Source organism: Poecilia formosa, unplaced genomic scaffold (assembly GCF_000485575.1).
Source record: "Poecilia formosa unplaced genomic scaffold, Poecilia_formosa-5.1.2 Scaffold114, whole genome shotgun sequence".
Classification (NCBI taxonomy): domain Eukaryota; kingdom Metazoa; phylum Chordata; class Actinopteri; order Cyprinodontiformes; family Poeciliidae; genus Poecilia; species Poecilia formosa.
The window spans coordinates 397,624-415,622 of NW_006800053.1; the positions used below are offsets into that span (position 1 = coordinate 397,624).

The following is a 17,999-nucleotide window of genomic DNA, read 5'->3' on the forward strand; positions in this document are numbered from 1 at the left end:
TATCTGGTGATTAATTGGTTTATTGCTCAGGCTTGCCAGTAAAATTCTAAGAATGTAAAACATAAATTTGTATCCAGATCCTCTTTCTCTGATCCTTTAAACCAGTTGACTAAATACTTGACTTCATGGTGGAAGAGGTCTGGTCTGAGATTCCTCTTTTCAGTACTTTGTAGAACCAAGACAGTCTTTCCGGATACGTTTTTTTGTTAGCTTTACACATCTAAAGTTCTTTTTTTAATCATACCTGACCTTAAAGTTATCTTGCAGAGTGTCTGACCACAGATTCTTAGGTTGATTGTATCATTTGAACTGTGCCGTTTAATTGTGGGGATTGTCTGTTCATGTGCATTGTTAGTTTTTCTGCACTAATAGTTTCTGTTGTTCAGTAAATGTAGTTTTAGTCTCAGCAGAGTTTAACTTGATGACTTTTAAATGTTACGCTGGATTTCAAGTGCACTTCTTTGTCTTGGCCTATCAAATAAGATGCACCAAAGTTAAAAAAGTACTTAAAACGTTTAAGGTTTGAATACCTTTGCAAGGCGCAGTGGGTAACAGCAGGAGGCCAAATAAATCAAATAAAAGCTTCTAACAGGAGAATAAAGTGACTAAAAATGAGTCTGAGTATGACGAGGCAAGTAGACGGCTGGGAGTGCAAGTTCTGCAGAAAGATGCGAGTAATCTGAGGAGATTTGAACTGAGGAATGTTGGAGAGCGATAAGGAGCGGGATGAATGGATGTTGCCTAATCTTAATCTGGGACCATCGCGGCTCTGAGGCCTCCTGCACACGTTTCACTCTTCCTGCGCTTCTGGGGGTGGAAAGCAAAAGCGCCGGCTGCTGCTGCAGCGGCGGTGTGCTGCAGCGGAGCAGCAGTGTGTTTAGTAAACAACACGCTGACGTGCAACCACTCAAGCAGAGCAGTGTGTGTGCAGCAGCAGCAGCAGCATGAGGCTGTCTGGCCTGATTGCGGCGCACACTGGTTTTACCACCATGTCAAGTGCTAAGAGGAAAGTTAGACAAGGACTATTTTCGTTTAAAAGGTGATCCCCTCTCCTGGAAACTAGCTGGCATCCTTTGTGGATGCATACGTCTGCAGCGTGGCACGCTATTATGTTTTACTACAATAACAGTGTAAACCCGCGGAGGTGTGGACGCATTGAGCATGCACCGTCCTTTGACACGGGCTTGTGTTGTTCTTTGTGTCATCCTCTCTCTTTCTTCCATTCTCTTTTTGTCTCCTTGTTGAGATCTACTCTGACTTGCTTTTTTTAATGCGTGGCTGATCACATGAATGGCGCTGACACACAAAGACGTCTGCGTTTCCTTCCTGTAAACTGCTGCGTTCAAACGAAGGGTAACGAAACTGACACTCCGCCCTCCTGTTTGCAGCCCGACCTCTTAAACTTCAAAAAGGGATGGATGTCAAAACTGGACGACTGCGGAGAGGTGAGATATTCCTCCTAGTGCCACTTTTATTTATTTATTTTTTTGTTTTTTTCTTTTCTTGCTTTAACTTGGTTTACTTTTTCTGTCTTTAGTGGAAGAAGCATTGGTTTGTTTTGACAGACGCTGGGCTGAAATATTACAGAGACTCGACTGCAGAGGAGGCATGTTCTCTTGTTCTCAGTCGAAAATGTTAGCAGTTGGCAAATGTGGTTTTGGTTTGACAAAACGACTTGTTTCCCTGCGCAGAAAGACGACCTGGATGGAGAAATTGACCTGAAATCTTGCCTGAAGGTGTCCGAGTTCAACGTGGAGAAGAACTACGGCTTTCAGATTCAGGTAAAAGTCTGTCGGTGGTCAAACGCTCTTTAAGACGGCATGCTTCTGTTTTCTTCTTCCTCTTCAAACTGACCTCATCAACTTTAAACCACATCTTTCTACGTTTCACCTCTCGTCCTGCTCGTCATCTCCATCTCATCCGCATCTTTTTAATTTCTCGTCCCTGTCGTGCTGCAGACTCGGGAGGCTGTTTTCACTCTGTCGGCCATGACGGCCGGGATCAGGCGGAACTGGATCGAGGTTTTAAAGAAATCTATCCGGCCCAGCAGCTCTCCTGACCTCACGCAGTAAGTTCCAGCAGATCTGGTGAATACAACATCTCATTTGTTTTAAGTTTGGTTTGTGGTCATTTGTAATAGTTCAAAAGGATGCAGTAAGTAAGAAAAGATAAAATCAGGGTATGAACGGGCAACATGGCCGAATTGACCAGTATCTGTTGGGGAATATGGGCAAGAGGAGAGCTGGCTTTAAGAGAAAGTTGTTTGAAGTTTTGTTCACAGTTGTGAGGCGAAGCAGCATTTAAATGTGAAATGGATGTAAATAGAGAGCAGTCATGAAACTTGTTAAAGATGGATAAAAACTTAGTAAACGGCAAATTTAAACGTACATATGCACGCATATTCATGTTAGGCCTAAATCCACCTGGAAATGAGTCAAACACCACAATTAACCTCCAGATCCTCTCTATCCTGTCAGACTGAGTTATTTTCAAAAACGTTTAGGCAGAAATGTTATAACCAAGAAGACTTGCAGCTGTAACAGCAGCAAAAGTTGATTCTATAAGTCAGAGGTGTTGAACTAATTTTTATTTTGGGCCAAATAAATAAATCTCAATGTTCTTAAAGGGCCGGTTGTGTCAAAGTTTTGATAAAATGCATAAAATATCAACAAATAGCTGGTTGTTTCAGCATTCAGTGTTTCTTAAAATCAAATAATATTGATAAAGTTTTCACACTGATCAGTCCAACCAGGATTTTGTGACAGATTTTGTTCTAATTTAGAAATATTTGTAAGAAATTCTTACGATATTTGAGCTAATGTATGATGTTAAAGGTGAAGTTTTATTAATTGCCGTATCGTATCACAGACTGTAACTTGACATCCAGTACGGCTGAGGCAGCAGTCACTTAAACTCAACGTTTTTGGCCAATTTTGATAAAAAAAAAATTGCTGTAAAAACGTGGGGATCTGCTGATTTTGTGTGATTTTTTTTTTCTTCATAATTGTGAAACACTGGAAGGACTCATTGTAATTTGTCCTTACATCAATGACAAATTGATGTCATACAGTGTCTGGTCCACTGTAGTCCAAGCTACAGTGGACCAGATTTGGCCCCTGGGCCTGGAGTTTGACACATGAAAGACTTACCTTAGTTCTGTCACTTGTTTTTTATTAGATTACCCGACAACAACAGCGACAAGGAGAACTCCCATAAACGCCTCCCGCCATCTTCTCGCCGCCCCTTGTCGCGCCACGCCGACTCCCAGTCGGAGACCCCGAGCTCGGCCCATCCCGCCGAGCGAAGGTTCGACTATGTAGAACTGTCTCCTGTTCCCGCCTCCTCCTCCGCCCCTCTCCCATCCAGTCAGCGGGAAGCAGGGGAGGGGCAGGGCCGAGAGCACAGCCAGTGGCAGGAGGAGAGGAGCACGAGCAGCCAATGGGAAGCCGTTCTGTCGCGAAAGGGCTCGGGGGTGGGATCGAACCAGAAGCCCCACCTGGACGACGAGATTGAGAGGAAGTGGTCCGAGTTGGAGCGAATGCCGCTGAAGGACATGAGCTCCTTGTCGTCGATGGGATCGCGGACGTCTAGCCAGCCGGCCAACGAGGCGCTGCAGAGGGAGGTAGTGTGTGGAGATGATTCTGTAATTTGCAAAGATATTGAAAAGCAAATTAACCCTTCATCTGCGCCGATGAAGTAAAGCGATTCTTTTTCAACCGTTTTATGCTTTGCACTACTTTCTGACTTGTGTGTTACTTTCAGGAGTATTTTCCACCTTAAATAATTAATGAATTGATGTGGAAGATGCTTCTGAAAAGCCAGTCTGCCCGTTTTGGCGTGCTGTGATCTGCTTCTTGGCGTGAATATATATATTTTCATTGCATCCATCTGGTGTCAAATCAGCTGGCTTTACCTCCGTTTTCATCCCCCTCTCAGGTGGCGTCACTGAGGCAACAGCTGGAGAAACTACAACAGGGGGGACGAGAAGGGGGGAGGGGAGGAAGCGTGCGCAGCGACTGCGGCCCTGAGGCGCCGTGCAGCCGCAGCCTGGCGGCCATGGAGCGCGCTCACAGACACGCACTGGAGGAGCTGCAGAGGCAGCATGACCGCCAGATGAGGGAGCTGGAGATGGAGAAGGAGCGGCTGCTGCTGGAGGAGACTCGGGACACGGCGCGAGGTCAGTTGCTCGCTCGGTCGGTCAGGACGTTTCACAGAGAACGCTGCCATGTTCACTATGGCCTCCGACTGTTTTAAAGGTTTATTTAGATGATATTTAAATCACAGCGATCAACTGGTCATCACAGTCGGGTAGAGATTGTAACATTTAACACAATCCTATAGGGCAGAAATGATTAATTGGATTAATTGCGATTATTGAAATAATTGCCAACTAATTTAGTAATCGATGAATTGTCAGATAGAGAATACAGACTCAGAAAATGCCATTTCCCAAAAGAACAACACATTCAGAGCAGTAATTAAGTCAAAGCTGTACAAAAATGTATATATTTTGCATTTAATGTGGAAAATGTTTTCCACTTAACTCCTTAAGTGGCATGTCTCTTAGCTTCACTTTGTTCAAACTGTAAAAAGCCAAAATCTCGAATTGAACTGATAACTATTTATTAATCGGTAATGAATCTATAACTAATCAAACATACCCTAAAGGAATGTAATGTTACACCAAAGGAAAAAAAAAAAATCCTATTTAAAATGGAAATGAAACATTTGCTTATTTGTACCTTTTAACATATTCCTAACATTGTGTAAAAAATACTTAAGTGGCCACATGAAAAATCTGCAGAACGTTTTCATGCTTCAATCCCATTAATCGTCCAAATGATCAATTACTAAACCAATCGTTACTCACAGATTCTGTTCAAAAATATTGGCTGAAACCTTTTGTTTTTGTGAGTTTGTTCTTTTAGCAACTGATAACTTCAGTATGTTGTACATTTTAATAATGGTAAGCATAAAAATTTCTTTGAAAAAGTATTTTGCTGCAGTGCAGCCTAACTTGAGATCTAACATTTTGATATTTTATTTGTTCATTCAACCGAAGTCAAAACACAAACGCTACCAAAAGCGACTGGATCAGTTCTCCTAAGGCGTCTGGAGACTCAACAAGTTGTTTTAATTTAGTTCCTCTGGCAGGACGAGGCATATTAAGATTTCTATAAGTTTACATTAATTTTCATTTCTTGCTTGCTGAGTGATCAGCTGATATTTGTCCTTTTCAAAGATCCCAACTCGCTGACCTTTCCAGGCACTTGTTTGCAGTAGATTTCAAAGAAAAATCTACTGCAAATTTTAAGCAACACATTTTACATTCATTTGTACTGTGCTGCTATGTTTCCAACTTTTACATGCATCCCTCAAGCTCAAGAGGCATAAATATTTTGTCAAGGCACTGGACATGAGACATTTTGCTGGCTGAAATGACATCTGCAGCAGAAAGAGGGTTAAAATCTGAGTAAAATGTCTTATAATATCGGAAAATATGCAACATTTCTTTTTCAAAAAAAAACATGCTCACCAACAAGACTCAAACCGTTGGTGGTCATGGTGACAGATGTGGTCAGTGCTGCTCTAGTTCATAACAAAAGTGAACAAGCAAATGCTAAGTCTGTATTTGTGTTTCAGTGATGGAGGCATTGAAGAAGAAGCACAAAGAGGAGCTGGAGAGAGAGGTGGAGAAGGTCAGGAGGCTGAGCAGCGGGAAGCTGGACTCTCACACTCTGCAGACACAACAACAGTAAGACACTTGAATTGAGTCCTGCCAGTTGAACATTAACACCCTCTTTCTTCCCGCTATAATCTGCTTGTGTTGCGTCACATTTGTGCAGAACTAGATCATAAATGTACATTCAGTCCTGACAAAACACTCAGTTGCAGTTTTTGGTGGTCGTGCTCGGAGGCTGAATTTGTGGCGAGCGCGACATTCTGTCCTCGTTGAAAGAAATCCATTAGTGAAGTCGCCGCTGGACGCTGCAGGGCTCCAGAGGAATGTAGAAGAATTTGGTCGTGTATGAGTTTCTCTTAGCCGTCTTTATGAAGGCCGTTCAGTCGCGGTTTCTCCATTTTTACGGCTAATCTGCTTTAACTGCTGGCCATTTTCAGCCTGTGTGTGCTCTTCCTCTTTTTGAGGTTGTTGGTTGCAAGATGCAAAGAAGCTTTATGTTTACTACAGGAAATGCTTGAGGGACAGAGTGTTGTTGCTTTCTACTCATTGATGGTTTTAGTGGAGCCTCAGAAAGCAGGATTTAGGTTCATACTTAAACATAACGTCTTATTTGATGAGGAGGATCATGTGTATAATAGATGAGTAGCTTTACATTCTCACATTTCATTTTTTTTTTATTTCTCTTACTCGCCCCTGGAGGGCTGAGACACTGGCTTTGCAGAGAGAGCTGGCCGGCCTGTCGGAGCGCTACTCTCAGAAGTGTCTGGAGCTGAACAAAGCGGAGCAGAGAAACGCCGAGAGAGAAAGGGAAGTCAGTCGCAGAGAGAGAGACGTGGAGCAGCTGAGGAAGGAGAACGTGGTGAGTTAGCAGCTTGTGAAAAACTGAAACACGAGGAGGAAAACTTGTAGCACGGAGCAACGTGATGCAATAATGATCGTACTCTCTGAACAAATCTGTTTTTTATGGAGTACTACATTTTTATGGAGTAGTCCAGCACAACTTGGTGCAGAACTGTGAAGTTGAAGCAATGGTACATGGCTTTCAAACCGTTTGTTTCATTCAGTCTACTTTGAGGATGTCCTTCAGATTCTTAAAGTCTTAAATTCACGTATCTAAAATTCAGTCCTTTAAATTAAATCTTAAATTTATTGAAAAATGTAAGTTGGGATAAAATAAGTCTTAAATTTAATTGTGGCAGCAGAACTGTTTAATCTTTTATATTGTATGTGGTTTTCTTTGTGCAAACTGGTTGAATAAAGTATTTGGTGGAATATTATATCTCATGGAACAAGTTTTGATGCTGGATGGACTCGACCAGCACTTAGCGGTTTGGGAAGCTAAAGCTAACGCAGAGAGAGGGGAGGACAAATGAAGATTAATTGTAACTGATATTTTTAACAATAATATCATAGAAATTAAATATTATTTCATATTTTTGCCCAATTAAGAGTACAAATTCTTTCATATTCACATTCTGATTTTTATTTATTATAAAATAGAAAACCGTGTATCATTTTCTTCCTGTTCACAGCTATGGACCACTTTATGTTGATCTCTCGCATAACATTATATTAAAACCCAATTTGAATTTGAATCCCTGATGCTTCTGAATGTGTTTTTAACACCACATGCTGCAGTTCTGTTCCTAAACAACACAAACAGAAAGTCGGGTGTTTGTGTTGAAAACCTGACCACGTGTTTGGTTCTCCAGGAGCTAAAGAGCCGTCTGACCGACGAAATGAGCCGAACGCGATCCGCCCTCACGGATCGAGGCTCAGAGGACGACAAAGACAAGACGTCCTGCGAACTGGAGGTACTGTTGTTTTGGAAACTGAAAGTGGACGATGGGGGAGCTGCTTTCTGTGTACATCCTCCACCCACTGCCAGTCAAACCCTTCATGTGGTCTGAAGGCGTGAAAATGTGCAAGCCTTCACACCAACACCCAGCTGCATCTGCTTTGTGTTTTGTGGGTGAACGTCACACGGGGCTTTTCTGAGTGGCTTTTTAAAATTATTTTTGAAACATCTTTCCGGACCGGTCCAAGTCGGTTCTGTTTTACTCTCCAGCATCTGTGGTGGATTGAGCTTCGCTTCTTTCCTCCCAAATAATTTTTTTTTTTTTTATCAGTTTGTTCAAGACAGAGGAAAATTTGATACCATTAGCTACAGCTGGGTGATGGAGCTTAAAAAAGCTGAATCTAGTTTTCCCCTCACTTTCTTTTCTAAAAAATTAATTACAAATGACAAAAAAGTACCTTTTACTTTTTGTTATTTTATGAAATAAAGACGCAATTTTTACTCAACATCTTAAAATTGCAAAAATATTTGTTTTGGTAAGAAAAACCTTGGAGTTTTCATAAATTACTACTTCATTCTCCCAATATCAAGACTTTATTCATATCATTTCATTCCTGTATTGTTACGAGTGTATTCTTGTAATATTATGACTGTATTTTAGTAAAGAAAAGAATAACTAATCTTCCCCTGGCCTTAATATTTCATCATAAAGTTGACCTGAATTCAAAGTCCAAATAAATAGAAGCTATAAAAATGCGCTCGTCAAACAAGATGGCCGCCCTGGGCGTGCTGACATCACTCTGATCCGTGGAAACGTAAGGAGTGCATGGTGGTGGGGAGGAAAAAAAAATCCAGATTTTCCTAAAATTACATTTTCAAAAATACCAAAAATTTGATTAGTCAATAAAATCAATTAATCGCCCAGTCCCACAACTACATGTTCCAAGCGGTTTAGAAAGAAAAGTGCTTTAAGTATGAACATCTAGGTTTTAAAAGTTATACAACCATTTCAGTCCATAAAAAAGGTTTCAAATAATAAAAAGGCCCAAATTAAAAACACTCATCCTGGTTAATTTATGTTATGTTAATTTATTTATGTAAACAGAACTGTTGTCTGTTTTTGTTTGTGGAAAAATAAAACGCACTCTTCTCTGTCTTCCAGGTTCTCCTCAGGATGAAAGATAACGAGATCGAGTATCTACACAAGGAGATCAGCTGCCTCAGGAATGAGCTTCAGTTTCTAAACATGGTACCGTCACTTGATTTACCTCTGAAACTCTACAGTGTTAAACTTGATGCAGACATCAAACCGCTCAGAGGAACCCTGTAATTTAAAAAGCACAGCTCTGCTTTCTCTTTGTGGATGTCGCAGCCTGAGGCCGCTCTGAAGATGACGCCTTTATTTTTTCCTCCTTCCCTCTCCTCTGCTCATTGTTGTGCAGGAAAAGCAGCTGGCCTGTGAGCGGTATGCAGAGGTGCACGGAGAGCTGAACGGGATGAGAGGCCGCACAGAGCGCGAGATTCAGAGCCTGAAGGAGCACCTCAGGCTGGCCATGGCCGCCCTGCAGGAGGGGCAGAAGCTGGGCAACAGCCTGGACCACTGACTAGCCGCCAGGCTGGAGTCGGACCGCGATCCAGGCAAAGGACGGAACTCTTTAGAGTCTTCTCTTTTTTTTTTAATTATTATTTCAACCTTTCTTTGTTCCCGGACTGTAGTTTTTCAGCCTGCAGGGCAGCTGGATCCAAAGGAAATGCCTGTGCAGAACTTCTACGGCCGTGCGTCGGAACTCGAACGCGTCTTTCAAGCCGATTTGCCAACGAGTCATTTTGTCGGCTTCATTACACTGGGCCTTAATTTGTACTTCAAAAAACAAAATTAAAAATTAAAAGTGCACTTTTCACTTTTGGTTTTGCTCTGGAAAGTCCTAGCTTGTATCGATGTGCATTTGGTCTTACAACTGGAATATGAGTTTTTTTTTTATTTTTTTTTTATATTTCATCAGCCTCTGTAGATGGTCTTAATTTTGAAAGCGGAGCTCAGACTTCCTTTTTTTTTTTTTTTCCCTGTTTTTGCGAAGGTGGAACATTTTCTCAAGAAACGAGAGCTTTTTCATATTTGCTTTTATTTTCATTCCTCTTTTGTTTGTAAAAGCGAGTTTCTGGAAAACGCATTGAGATTCTGATATGGGGAAAAAAAATACAATTTCTAATTCTTGCAGACTAAATGGGGGAATTTGATGTGATTGAGGAAAACTCAGGCTTATTTACACAAAGTTGACTGTAATCTGCAATTTCCACATAATTATAAGCCATGGAGGAGAAATCCCAAACTTTTCTGTTTCTGTTTATCATGAGCATTTTCTGCTATGTGCCACCACAGCAACAAATAGCAGGTGTTGCATAAATGAGCCATTTTTTAAAAATAAATATATATATATGCTTTTCTTATTGAAAAGAACTTTTGTGAAAAGAGCAACTACCTACTTTTTGAAAGCATGTTCTTATTTAAAGCCTCCAGGGTTTTTTTTTTGTAAATTATGCTTATTTTTGCAATCAATTTAGTTGCTTCCTTAGAAATCCATAAAAATGTTGCAATTAAAAAAAAAAAAAGTGGATCAATGCCTACAGTGCCTTCCAAAAGTGTTCACCCTTTTCCAACTTTCTTTTATTTCCTTGGGATTTTATGGTATGGACTAGCACAAAAAGTACTGCAAAATTGTGAAGTGAAAGAAAAATTATACTTTTTTTTTCAGTATTTTTGCAAATAAAAATTTAAAGTGTTTGTGTTGTTGCGTTCAGCCTTCTTCACTCTGAGCCTAATTAAAACATGACCCTAAAACACACAGACTTCAGCATCATGCTTTGCTGTTGCTTCTCCAAGTAAGTGAACAAATGTAACAAATTCCACTGTCATTATTCATTGAACAAAATCAAAAATGGCAAAACTTTGTTAAAGTTCACTCTATGAACCACAAATCATTGCAATACCTTGTGGTTTTTTTTTTTGTATTTTCTGTCCAGTTTTCTGTCTTTAAGTCCTACCACAGAATTTCAACTGACCTCAAAAGTCCAGACTTTGACTAGGCCATCACAACTCCCTGGTTTCCTTTGTCAACTTTTACATGGTAGATTTTACATTTGTTTGAGAAAAGCAAGCCCATCTCTCTGTTGGAGAGATGGGCTTCCAGTTGCTTTTAGAAAAGGTCGGTAGAGGATTTTGCCGGGCTGCAAATTAGTCCTAACCATCACCTCCATGTTTTTGCACTCTGTATGTGCTTGGTTATTGTCAAATATCTCTACTTTAATCTCATGAAAGTAGGGATACATAATATATCAGCATTAACATTAGTATTTGTTGTTTTATAACAGTAAAACTATAGCCAAAGCTAATCTGACATTCAATTAACTTTTTTTTACGATATTGAATAAAAGTCTTTCAGTACTTCCTACTATGATGCATTACCATTTTTCGTTAATAATCCCCTGTTGTAACAAATTATACAGGGAAAAAAATGTTTTTCCGTGAACCTTTTGAGTATCTAAGTAATCATTTGTTTTAATAAATTACAAATTTAGACAGTGTTGGAGAGTTTCATAACTAAATTACTTTTATTCGTTTGCTGTTTTCCAATGAAAGTCTTTTCCAGTTCATCTCAGCAGTCAACAAGCCGTGTCTTGTATTGAGTCTGTCTGACCACTAGAGGGCAGCTGCGCTCTTTTCTTCAACCTATGAGAGCGGAAACGCCTTCAACATCAGCAACAGTCATGGCGTCCACGGCTGCGGCCCGAACAGCAGCTGGTGCTGCCAAAGTGGTGAAACCCATTCTTAGTAGGGACTTGGACGAGGCGAAGCGCAGAGTTCGGGAACTGTACCGGGCCTGGTACCGTGAGGTGCCTAATACAGGTACGTGGGTCCGGCCGTGGAGGCTGGAAGGCGGGTGTTGAAGCAGCGACGGTAGCGTCAAGGTCGTGTCTCTGTGGAGCTTTAGATTATTGTCGAGGTTAACTGGACCTAAACTAGAACGCCAGCATTTCAGAACGCGGTGTTTTCTAAAGCTTTGGAGACATGTTGGCAGTAATCGCTTTTAAAAAAATAAATAAACAAGAGCTGCATGCCGCTACTTGCAAGTATATTATACTGATAAATCAATAAAAAGTAGAGCAGAAATGCCAAGTGGAAATTTGCACAAAAAAAAGTGCTATGTTGAGACCAGAACATACTTGCCGTCACCTTTTGCACACCATCCCAATGGGGAGACATGGTGGCAGCATCATGCTGTGGAGATTTTTTTTGTCAGCAGAAAACATGTTGGAGCCTATAACAAAACTTAAAGGGGCAGTATTATGTATTCTCCAGGCACATGGTGCCATTTTATAGCATAATTAAATAACTGTTACCTTCAGCTGTTTATAAAAATGCTATATATATATCAAATATGACTTTAAGAAATTGACTTCCATTTTAATGCCTTGAAATTGGGCCTCTGCCTTCAGGAAGTCATCACATCACTCCTTTATCCTTTAACAAACTTTTTACCAGACTTTCACTGAGAAGTAGCTCGTATAATGAGCTCAGCAGATGCACAGTTCCACCAGGTGTTTGCTAATTGCTGCTGGCTAGTCTGAAGGAGCTGATTGGGGGAACCACGGAAACTCTGTAGCTTGGCCTCGAAGGTGGACCTAGGTCCAACCAGGCGTTTCGCACAGCTGAATGGTTGCCAAGGGAGATTAAATAATTTCTCAAACATACATGAAAGAATCAAAGCAACACTCCAGGTGTGTTTTTTTGATGAGGGTGTTATAATATAACATGATGTAAATCTCAAGAAGGTCAATTTTTCATGACTTTGCCCCTTTAAGGCTGGATGAGGACCCAAAACGGGCAGCTTGAGTTACTTCAGAGAGACTTTTATGTCGTTATATCCAGTATTAGGGATGACTTTGATTCTAAACTTTGTTGGTTACAACACTATCCTGACGTTTCTACTTATTGCAGTTATCGTAGCGGTCATTCCCTTTTAGTAAAGCTGACTCTGTGTGTCTGCAGTGGCAATGTTCCAGCTGGACATCACGACTCGCCAGGGCAGAGACAAAGTGCGGGAGATGTTTGACAAAAACAAACACGTCACCGACCTCCGCGTGATCGACATGCTGGTCATCAAGGTAAAAACGTGACACTTCACCCAACCTAACATGCTGCTTGAATGCAGTCTTGACTTGATATTGATGACATTTGAGTCAGTGTAGATGTTCGTCCCATTGATGCGTCTCTTATTCGCACGGCAGGGTAAAATGGAACTGCAAGAAACCATCCAGGTCTGGAAGCAGAAGACCCATGTGATGCGTTATTTCCACGAGTCCGAAGAGCCTCGAGCGGCAGACTTTCTGTCCAAATTCTACAAAGGGCACAACCCTTGAACTGTGTAGCTGACCTCTGACCCCTCTTTGCTCGTTTCCAATATGAAAGATGTCCCCCTTTATTGTAAATACACACTATAACTCTCACATGTCTCCACCTGTTTTGTTTCGGTCTTGATGAGAGTCATATAAGATCCAGTTAAATTAAAACGCGAGTGTTGTTTTGCTCTTTGATCAAATCCGTGCGTACTAGGGGTGCACTAATAAATTGGCCCCATTTCCTTAATTTTGTGTGATCAGCTGATACTTGCAGGAGAAACCGATCTCTCCCACCTTCCTAAAGGTTTGAAAATCTGTGAAATATTGGTGTCAGGCAAAATTAGCTTTTTAAAGATCGGTAAAGGGCCAGAAAACTGCAATCGGTGCACCTCTAATTCATGATACTTGGATAGGTGTCCCTTAGCAAGTCGAAGACAAACAAGAGTTGGCCTGATCTAAGGGCCATTGATTATTGAGAAAGGTAAAAGTATTTGATATGACCATTTTTAATATTCAATTGAAAACCTGTTGGTTTTGGAGCAGAGGCTTCGTTCCTGGTGTACATTCTTTGAGTTAATCTTGGGCAGGCCTAAAGTTCTAATCTAGAGGAAATAAATATGGAGACGATTCCAAGTAAGACCCGACTCAGGACCTTGGATGTGCTTCTGGAACTTTAGTGGATCCAAACCGTCAACAGAAATAGTTTTATTGAAAAGGTTGTCACAGTACGTTAATTAGAAAACCAGTGGAACTACCTGGAGTTAAAATGTTTGATTCCATTTTTCATCAACTCTCAAAGGACTTTGGAGGTGAAGTACAACAGCTGGCATTCATAAAGAATCTATTAATCACAGTAGGTTTTATGATCTAGCTGTAAACACGGTCTTACTAACAAATTAATTTTGAACACGTCAGTAATGGACATTACTGAAGAGTGGCATCATGTAAAGCAATATCCCAAGAATGATTAGACCTTACTTTTGCGCTAAACAGTCTGGACATCACAATATCTCTAGGCACTAAAACCAATTGAGTTTTGCTAGATTTCTCTTTTTATTAAGACTCTTGTAGTGCATGCAAATACAGTACGATAGGAAAATGTAGCGGCAGTCTCGTGTACGTCAAATAGGAGCAAAATCCCTGAAACGAGTGCAGGCGGAGGTGATTGAAGGTCACGGCAACAGGACCTCCAGGAAGGCATTTCTCTACGTTGGTGATCACTGACACTCGGTAGCGATAAAAACATCAATCATCTGCAGAGAAAATGAGACGAAAGAGGTTAACTTAGGATCTTCACAGAGGAAAACAGAACATCGGACTGAACATGGGCAGAGAGGAACCCATGGTTACCTGATCAGCCCTCAGTCATCGTCGTCGTCGTCCTCCGGGACGAATATGTCGTGCTCCTCCAGCAGCGCCGCAAAGCTCTTGCTGATCTGAGTTCCCACATACAAGAAGGGAACCACTACCAGAGCGATCCGGATAAGGCCGAAGGGGGTCTGCCACACGACCCCACCATAAAAACACTCTCATTAGTTTAAATGGCAGCTGTGAGACAGACCTCATTACAGACTCATTTCTCCCTTCAAGGATTCACAGTTGACTCTCTCTCTTTTCCTGCTGCGTTAATTTCATAACCGGGCTTCTTTCTTTTACGGCACGCCATGTTCTCAACCACAAACGCTGCTCTCACCTTCTTGGGTTTGGGCAGAAGGGCGCCGCTCGACGTGCACACGGCCGTCCGGCTCGGCGTCACGATCCGCCCCGGCACGGTGGAGGGGCTCGGCGGTGAGAGGGGGCCGTTTCTGACGGCTGAAAGCCTGAGCAGGCGACCGAGGACAGCCGAGGCCATGTTCACCGCGTTTTGACAGGTGATGCGGCAGCAATGCGGAAAAGACGGGCTGGAAAAGCCGCTCTGCAGATTTCGCTTTGCAACACCGCCATCTGGCGTCGATAAGTAAGAACTGCACCCTTCTGTTTAACAAAATGTGTTTAGTGAGCCGTAAACGTAGCACCTTTTAAGAATAGTTTCACTGCACGTAAATTTCACTTTTATGTGAGGAAGAGACGCTAATATTACTGGAGTCCAATTTTTGGTTAAACAACCAAACACTTTATGGTAAAAAGAGACTTTGATGGACTCAAGCTTCCTTGTTCTTGTGTTATTTTCTGTCTTCAGAATCTGCCTCGCCTAATTGAGTCGTCGTTTCCCATAATACTTTTTACTCTTCCTTCATAATTCATTTGATCACATTTTCTTTCAACTCCATTCACGTAAGATATCAATACTCCTATTGGAGAGCAACTTTTTAATACTACCCAGTTCTGGGTTTTACATCTGACATTCAGCAACTTCCCACCCCAATAAATCTAAAAAAAAAAAAAACAACCCACAAAATCTGTCTTAAATATTCACAAAAACTAATAGCAGTTTAAACATACTTTTTTGCATGTCCAAAAACAACTTTGTAACAAACTTGGCTTCCTTCCCCAAGTCTCTTTCAGCTGCTAACAGCTTTTTGTTATGCTTGTAGTCTGCAGATATTATTCAGTTTCTTTTCCTATGATTTTCCCGTATTCATAAGCAGAAGTCCATGTCTGTCTGAAAAACAATTTCTCAAAATTAACCAAAACTAAATTTCAGTACCACTTTTATTCAGTGTGCCATTGCCAAGCATACAGAATTTGATGTTTGTTGCTAATAACAAACATCAACACCTATACAACAAGTATTTCATCAGTCACCTGGAATGTCAGGCATTTTTGTCCCCTTTGGCCTTCCATACGACAGGGCAAATGCATCCTCCATTTTGCTACAAACAAGTAGCTTAACTGTGCGTACAGGTAGGATTTACTTCATGAGTTGTGTTGTGTAAACCCCCAGCGTATTCCTGCATGTAATAAAACATCGCTCAATTGTACAATCCGTAGAAAACAGATCAAAGAAAATAGATGATATGCATTAATAAATATTTACAGACTTCCACTAGTATAACTTGGTGTTGAGGAGAAGGCAAATGATAGAAGCTGCATGACAAGTTATTGGTAGACATGAACAGTAAATATGGAAGATCTCTATATACAGAATGTCAATGCATTCTAATGTTCTAGCAGCAAAAAAAATCAAGTTTTAACTACAGAAAAAAATGTTCTGCTTCAGTTAAATGAACACTAAGAGGAAAATAAGTTAATTCAGACAATAAGACAGAAGTCGCGTTAACGGAATATTTTCCGTATTAAACTGGTTATTTTTTTTAAACGACAGGAAAATTTGAAGCCCGTCGGTCATTTTGACAGGTTATAATTGACACCCTTGACTGGTGCACATAGGCAGACATTATAGACTTTACACACAGACTACATTGCAGAGGGAACTAAAATCAGTCAATGACAAAAAATCTTTTCTGAATATCATCTCATGAACTCTGAACTAAATGCGTCTTTCTGACTGGGAGCTGACAGCGTGTTGAAGAGTTATGGACAGGAGGCTTTGGAGCGTCTGGTTCAGAAGCGCATTCAAAACCTTTGGTTGAAATGGTTTTTAATTCCAGTCTCCAGTACAGAACAGAGAAAACTAAAGAGAATGCACCGCTGTGTTAATCCATTTATAGTGTAAACAGAGGAGCCGGCAGTTTATCTTGAGGAAATAAATAAAGGTGCAGAAGTTAATTAGATGGTAACGTGCGCAGGGCTGCACAACCAATGCGGACGCAGCTCTGCTGCTGCGAAGAATTAAACTTAACTCAATCTGCGGTTTTAACAAATGGAGCTGGGAGATGTTACCCTCCTGCAACCAGAAGGAGAACGACAATCAGGAGGAGCGCGGCAGACGTAACATCTGTCGGTTTCAGGGAAGCGAAACCACACAAAAAAAATCCTCGTAAAACCGCATGCCCGGACTGCACAGGGTTAAATAAAAAAGAAGTTCAATTGATCAGTTTGAATCAGACAGATCCAAACTGATCGATGAACCAGCGCAGATTTCTCTGTAGATGCAAACCAGGAGGAATTTGTGAGGCTGTGCTTTAAGACCAGCAGGTGAAGTGCTGGTAATTTAAGTGGAGTCATTTAATTTAATTTATTATAAGTTATTGGGGCCACAGTCAGTGGTTTTTGTCAAGGAGAAAAAGTTTAGATACGTTCATGTGTGATGGGATCTGGATTCACGGTTCAACTAGGTGAATATTAACTAAACCGCATAAAGATGCGGCTAAATAGCCGAAGTTAATACTACTATAATTTGATGTTTAAAAATAGAACATGCTGTCAGTCAAAATGACTGGGAACAATAAAGTCTAGCACGACCTCTGCAATAAGAACAAAATAAATCATCATAAAGAAACATTTTACACAGAAAAAAATAATTCACAGTAACGTAGAAGTTCTTATTGGAGCTAACAGAATGTAAACGGCTTTCAATGCATTGTGACCCTTTAGTGCAGAAGTAGTGCTGACGACTCATGACGTTCAGGCTTTGTGGCTCCACACGATGCAAAGCTTCATCACTACACAAAAAAAGCAGTTGTCACTCTGTGTCAGTTTATAGATGAAAATATGTTTAAAAAAAAAAATATATATATATACATATATATATTATTACAGCAAAGTTACCTGAGGTTTGAAGGAGAGGCGCCTGAAAAACGCGTTCACCTCATGCGCGGTGACTTTCCCAGCCGCCTCGGTTTCCTGGTTTTCGCCCAGCTGGACGATTTGTCCCGTCTTGATGGCGGCTTTGAGGCTGGTGCTCTCCACTACCTGAGCGCTGGTCTCTGAGCCGGTCGTGGGCCTGGAGGACACGGTGATGTAGGTGGCGTCTTTCAGATACTCCAGGTAGCTCACTGGCAGAGAGGGAGATTGGTGTTACACACTGGAAACATTTTCAATCCATTTTTTTTTGCCTACTAAACAGTTTTGACTGATTTCATGTTCTCAACCAAAAAAAAAAAAAAAAATAGACATGAGTGTGAATTGTGGAGCAAAGCTCAGTTAAATTGGATTGAAGGCTTTTTTTTTTTTCCCCAAGACTTGTCGATTTTCCTCAGACCTGAACTTTGACTTGACTGTTCTAACTTTTATTCAAACAAATGTGTTTTAAATACACCAAATGTTCAGCTCTGGTTG

General features: G+C 41.0%; 4 protein-coding genes across 7 annotated transcripts in view; 2 read left to right on the plus strand and 2 right to left on the minus strand.

Moving 5' to 3' along the window:
* triobpb (TRIO and F-actin binding protein b) overlaps positions 1-10,263 on the plus strand; it is a 30,873-nt gene extending 20,610 nt beyond the window's left edge. For 2 of the 4 annotated variants that reach the window (XM_007560248.2, XM_007560249.2), the window contains exons 7-17: positions 1,389-1,445; positions 1,538-1,606; positions 1,692-1,781; positions 1,959-2,068; positions 3,178-3,622; positions 3,937-4,177; positions 5,644-5,755; positions 6,383-6,542; positions 7,396-7,497; positions 8,644-8,730; positions 8,924-10,263. In XM_007560248.2, the coding sequence (XP_007560310.1) occupies positions 1,389-1,445; positions 1,538-1,606; positions 1,692-1,781; positions 1,959-2,068; positions 3,178-3,622; positions 3,937-4,177; positions 5,644-5,755; positions 6,383-6,542; positions 7,396-7,497; positions 8,644-8,730; positions 8,924-9,085 (1,635 nt within the window). In that variant the 3' untranslated portion in view covers positions 9,086-10,263. Of the gene's footprint in view, positions 1-1,388; positions 1,446-1,537; positions 1,607-1,691; positions 1,782-1,958; positions 2,069-3,177; positions 3,623-3,936; positions 4,178-5,643; positions 5,756-6,382; positions 6,543-7,395; positions 7,498-8,643; positions 8,731-8,923 lie in introns of those variants that run through there. The other 2 variants (XM_016675475.1, XM_007560250.2) reach the window with 2 other exon arrangements.
* Positions 10,264-11,195: 932 nt separating this feature from the next.
* Positions 11,196-12,986, plus strand: ndufa6 (NADH:ubiquinone oxidoreductase subunit A6). The gene is made up of 3 exons (XM_007560251.2): positions 11,196-11,385; positions 12,529-12,644; positions 12,768-12,986. The coding sequence occupies exons 1-3, from the start codon at positions 11,211-11,213 to the stop codon at positions 12,897-12,899; spliced, it is 423 nt and encodes a 140-aa protein (XP_007560313.1). The 5' UTR covers positions 11,196-11,210; the 3' UTR covers positions 12,900-12,986.
* Positions 12,987-13,567: 581 nt separating this feature from the next.
* Positions 13,568-14,881, minus strand: smdt1a (single-pass membrane protein with aspartate-rich tail 1a). The gene is made up of 3 exons (XM_007560252.2): positions 14,572-14,881; positions 14,229-14,377; positions 13,568-14,131 (listed from the first exon to the last, which is right to left on the minus strand). Exons 1-2 carry the CDS (start codon positions 14,728-14,730, stop codon positions 14,240-14,242), a joined length of 297 nt encoding a protein of 98 aa, XP_007560314.1. The 5' UTR covers positions 14,731-14,881; the 3' UTR covers positions 13,568-14,131; positions 14,229-14,239.
* A 2,368-nt stretch (positions 14,882-17,249) lies between these two features.
* The window catches only part of fam234b (family with sequence similarity 234 member B), a 6,770-nt gene continuing 6,020 nt past the window's right edge, over positions 17,250-17,999 (minus strand). The window contains exons 12-13 of the mRNA XM_007560253.2: positions 17,490-17,716; positions 17,250-17,383 (exon numbers count right to left, since the gene is read on the minus strand). Coding sequence (XP_007560315.1) covers positions 17,381-17,383; positions 17,490-17,716 — 230 coding nt within the window. The 3' untranslated portion in view covers positions 17,250-17,380. The remainder of the gene's footprint in view (positions 17,384-17,489; positions 17,717-17,999) is intronic.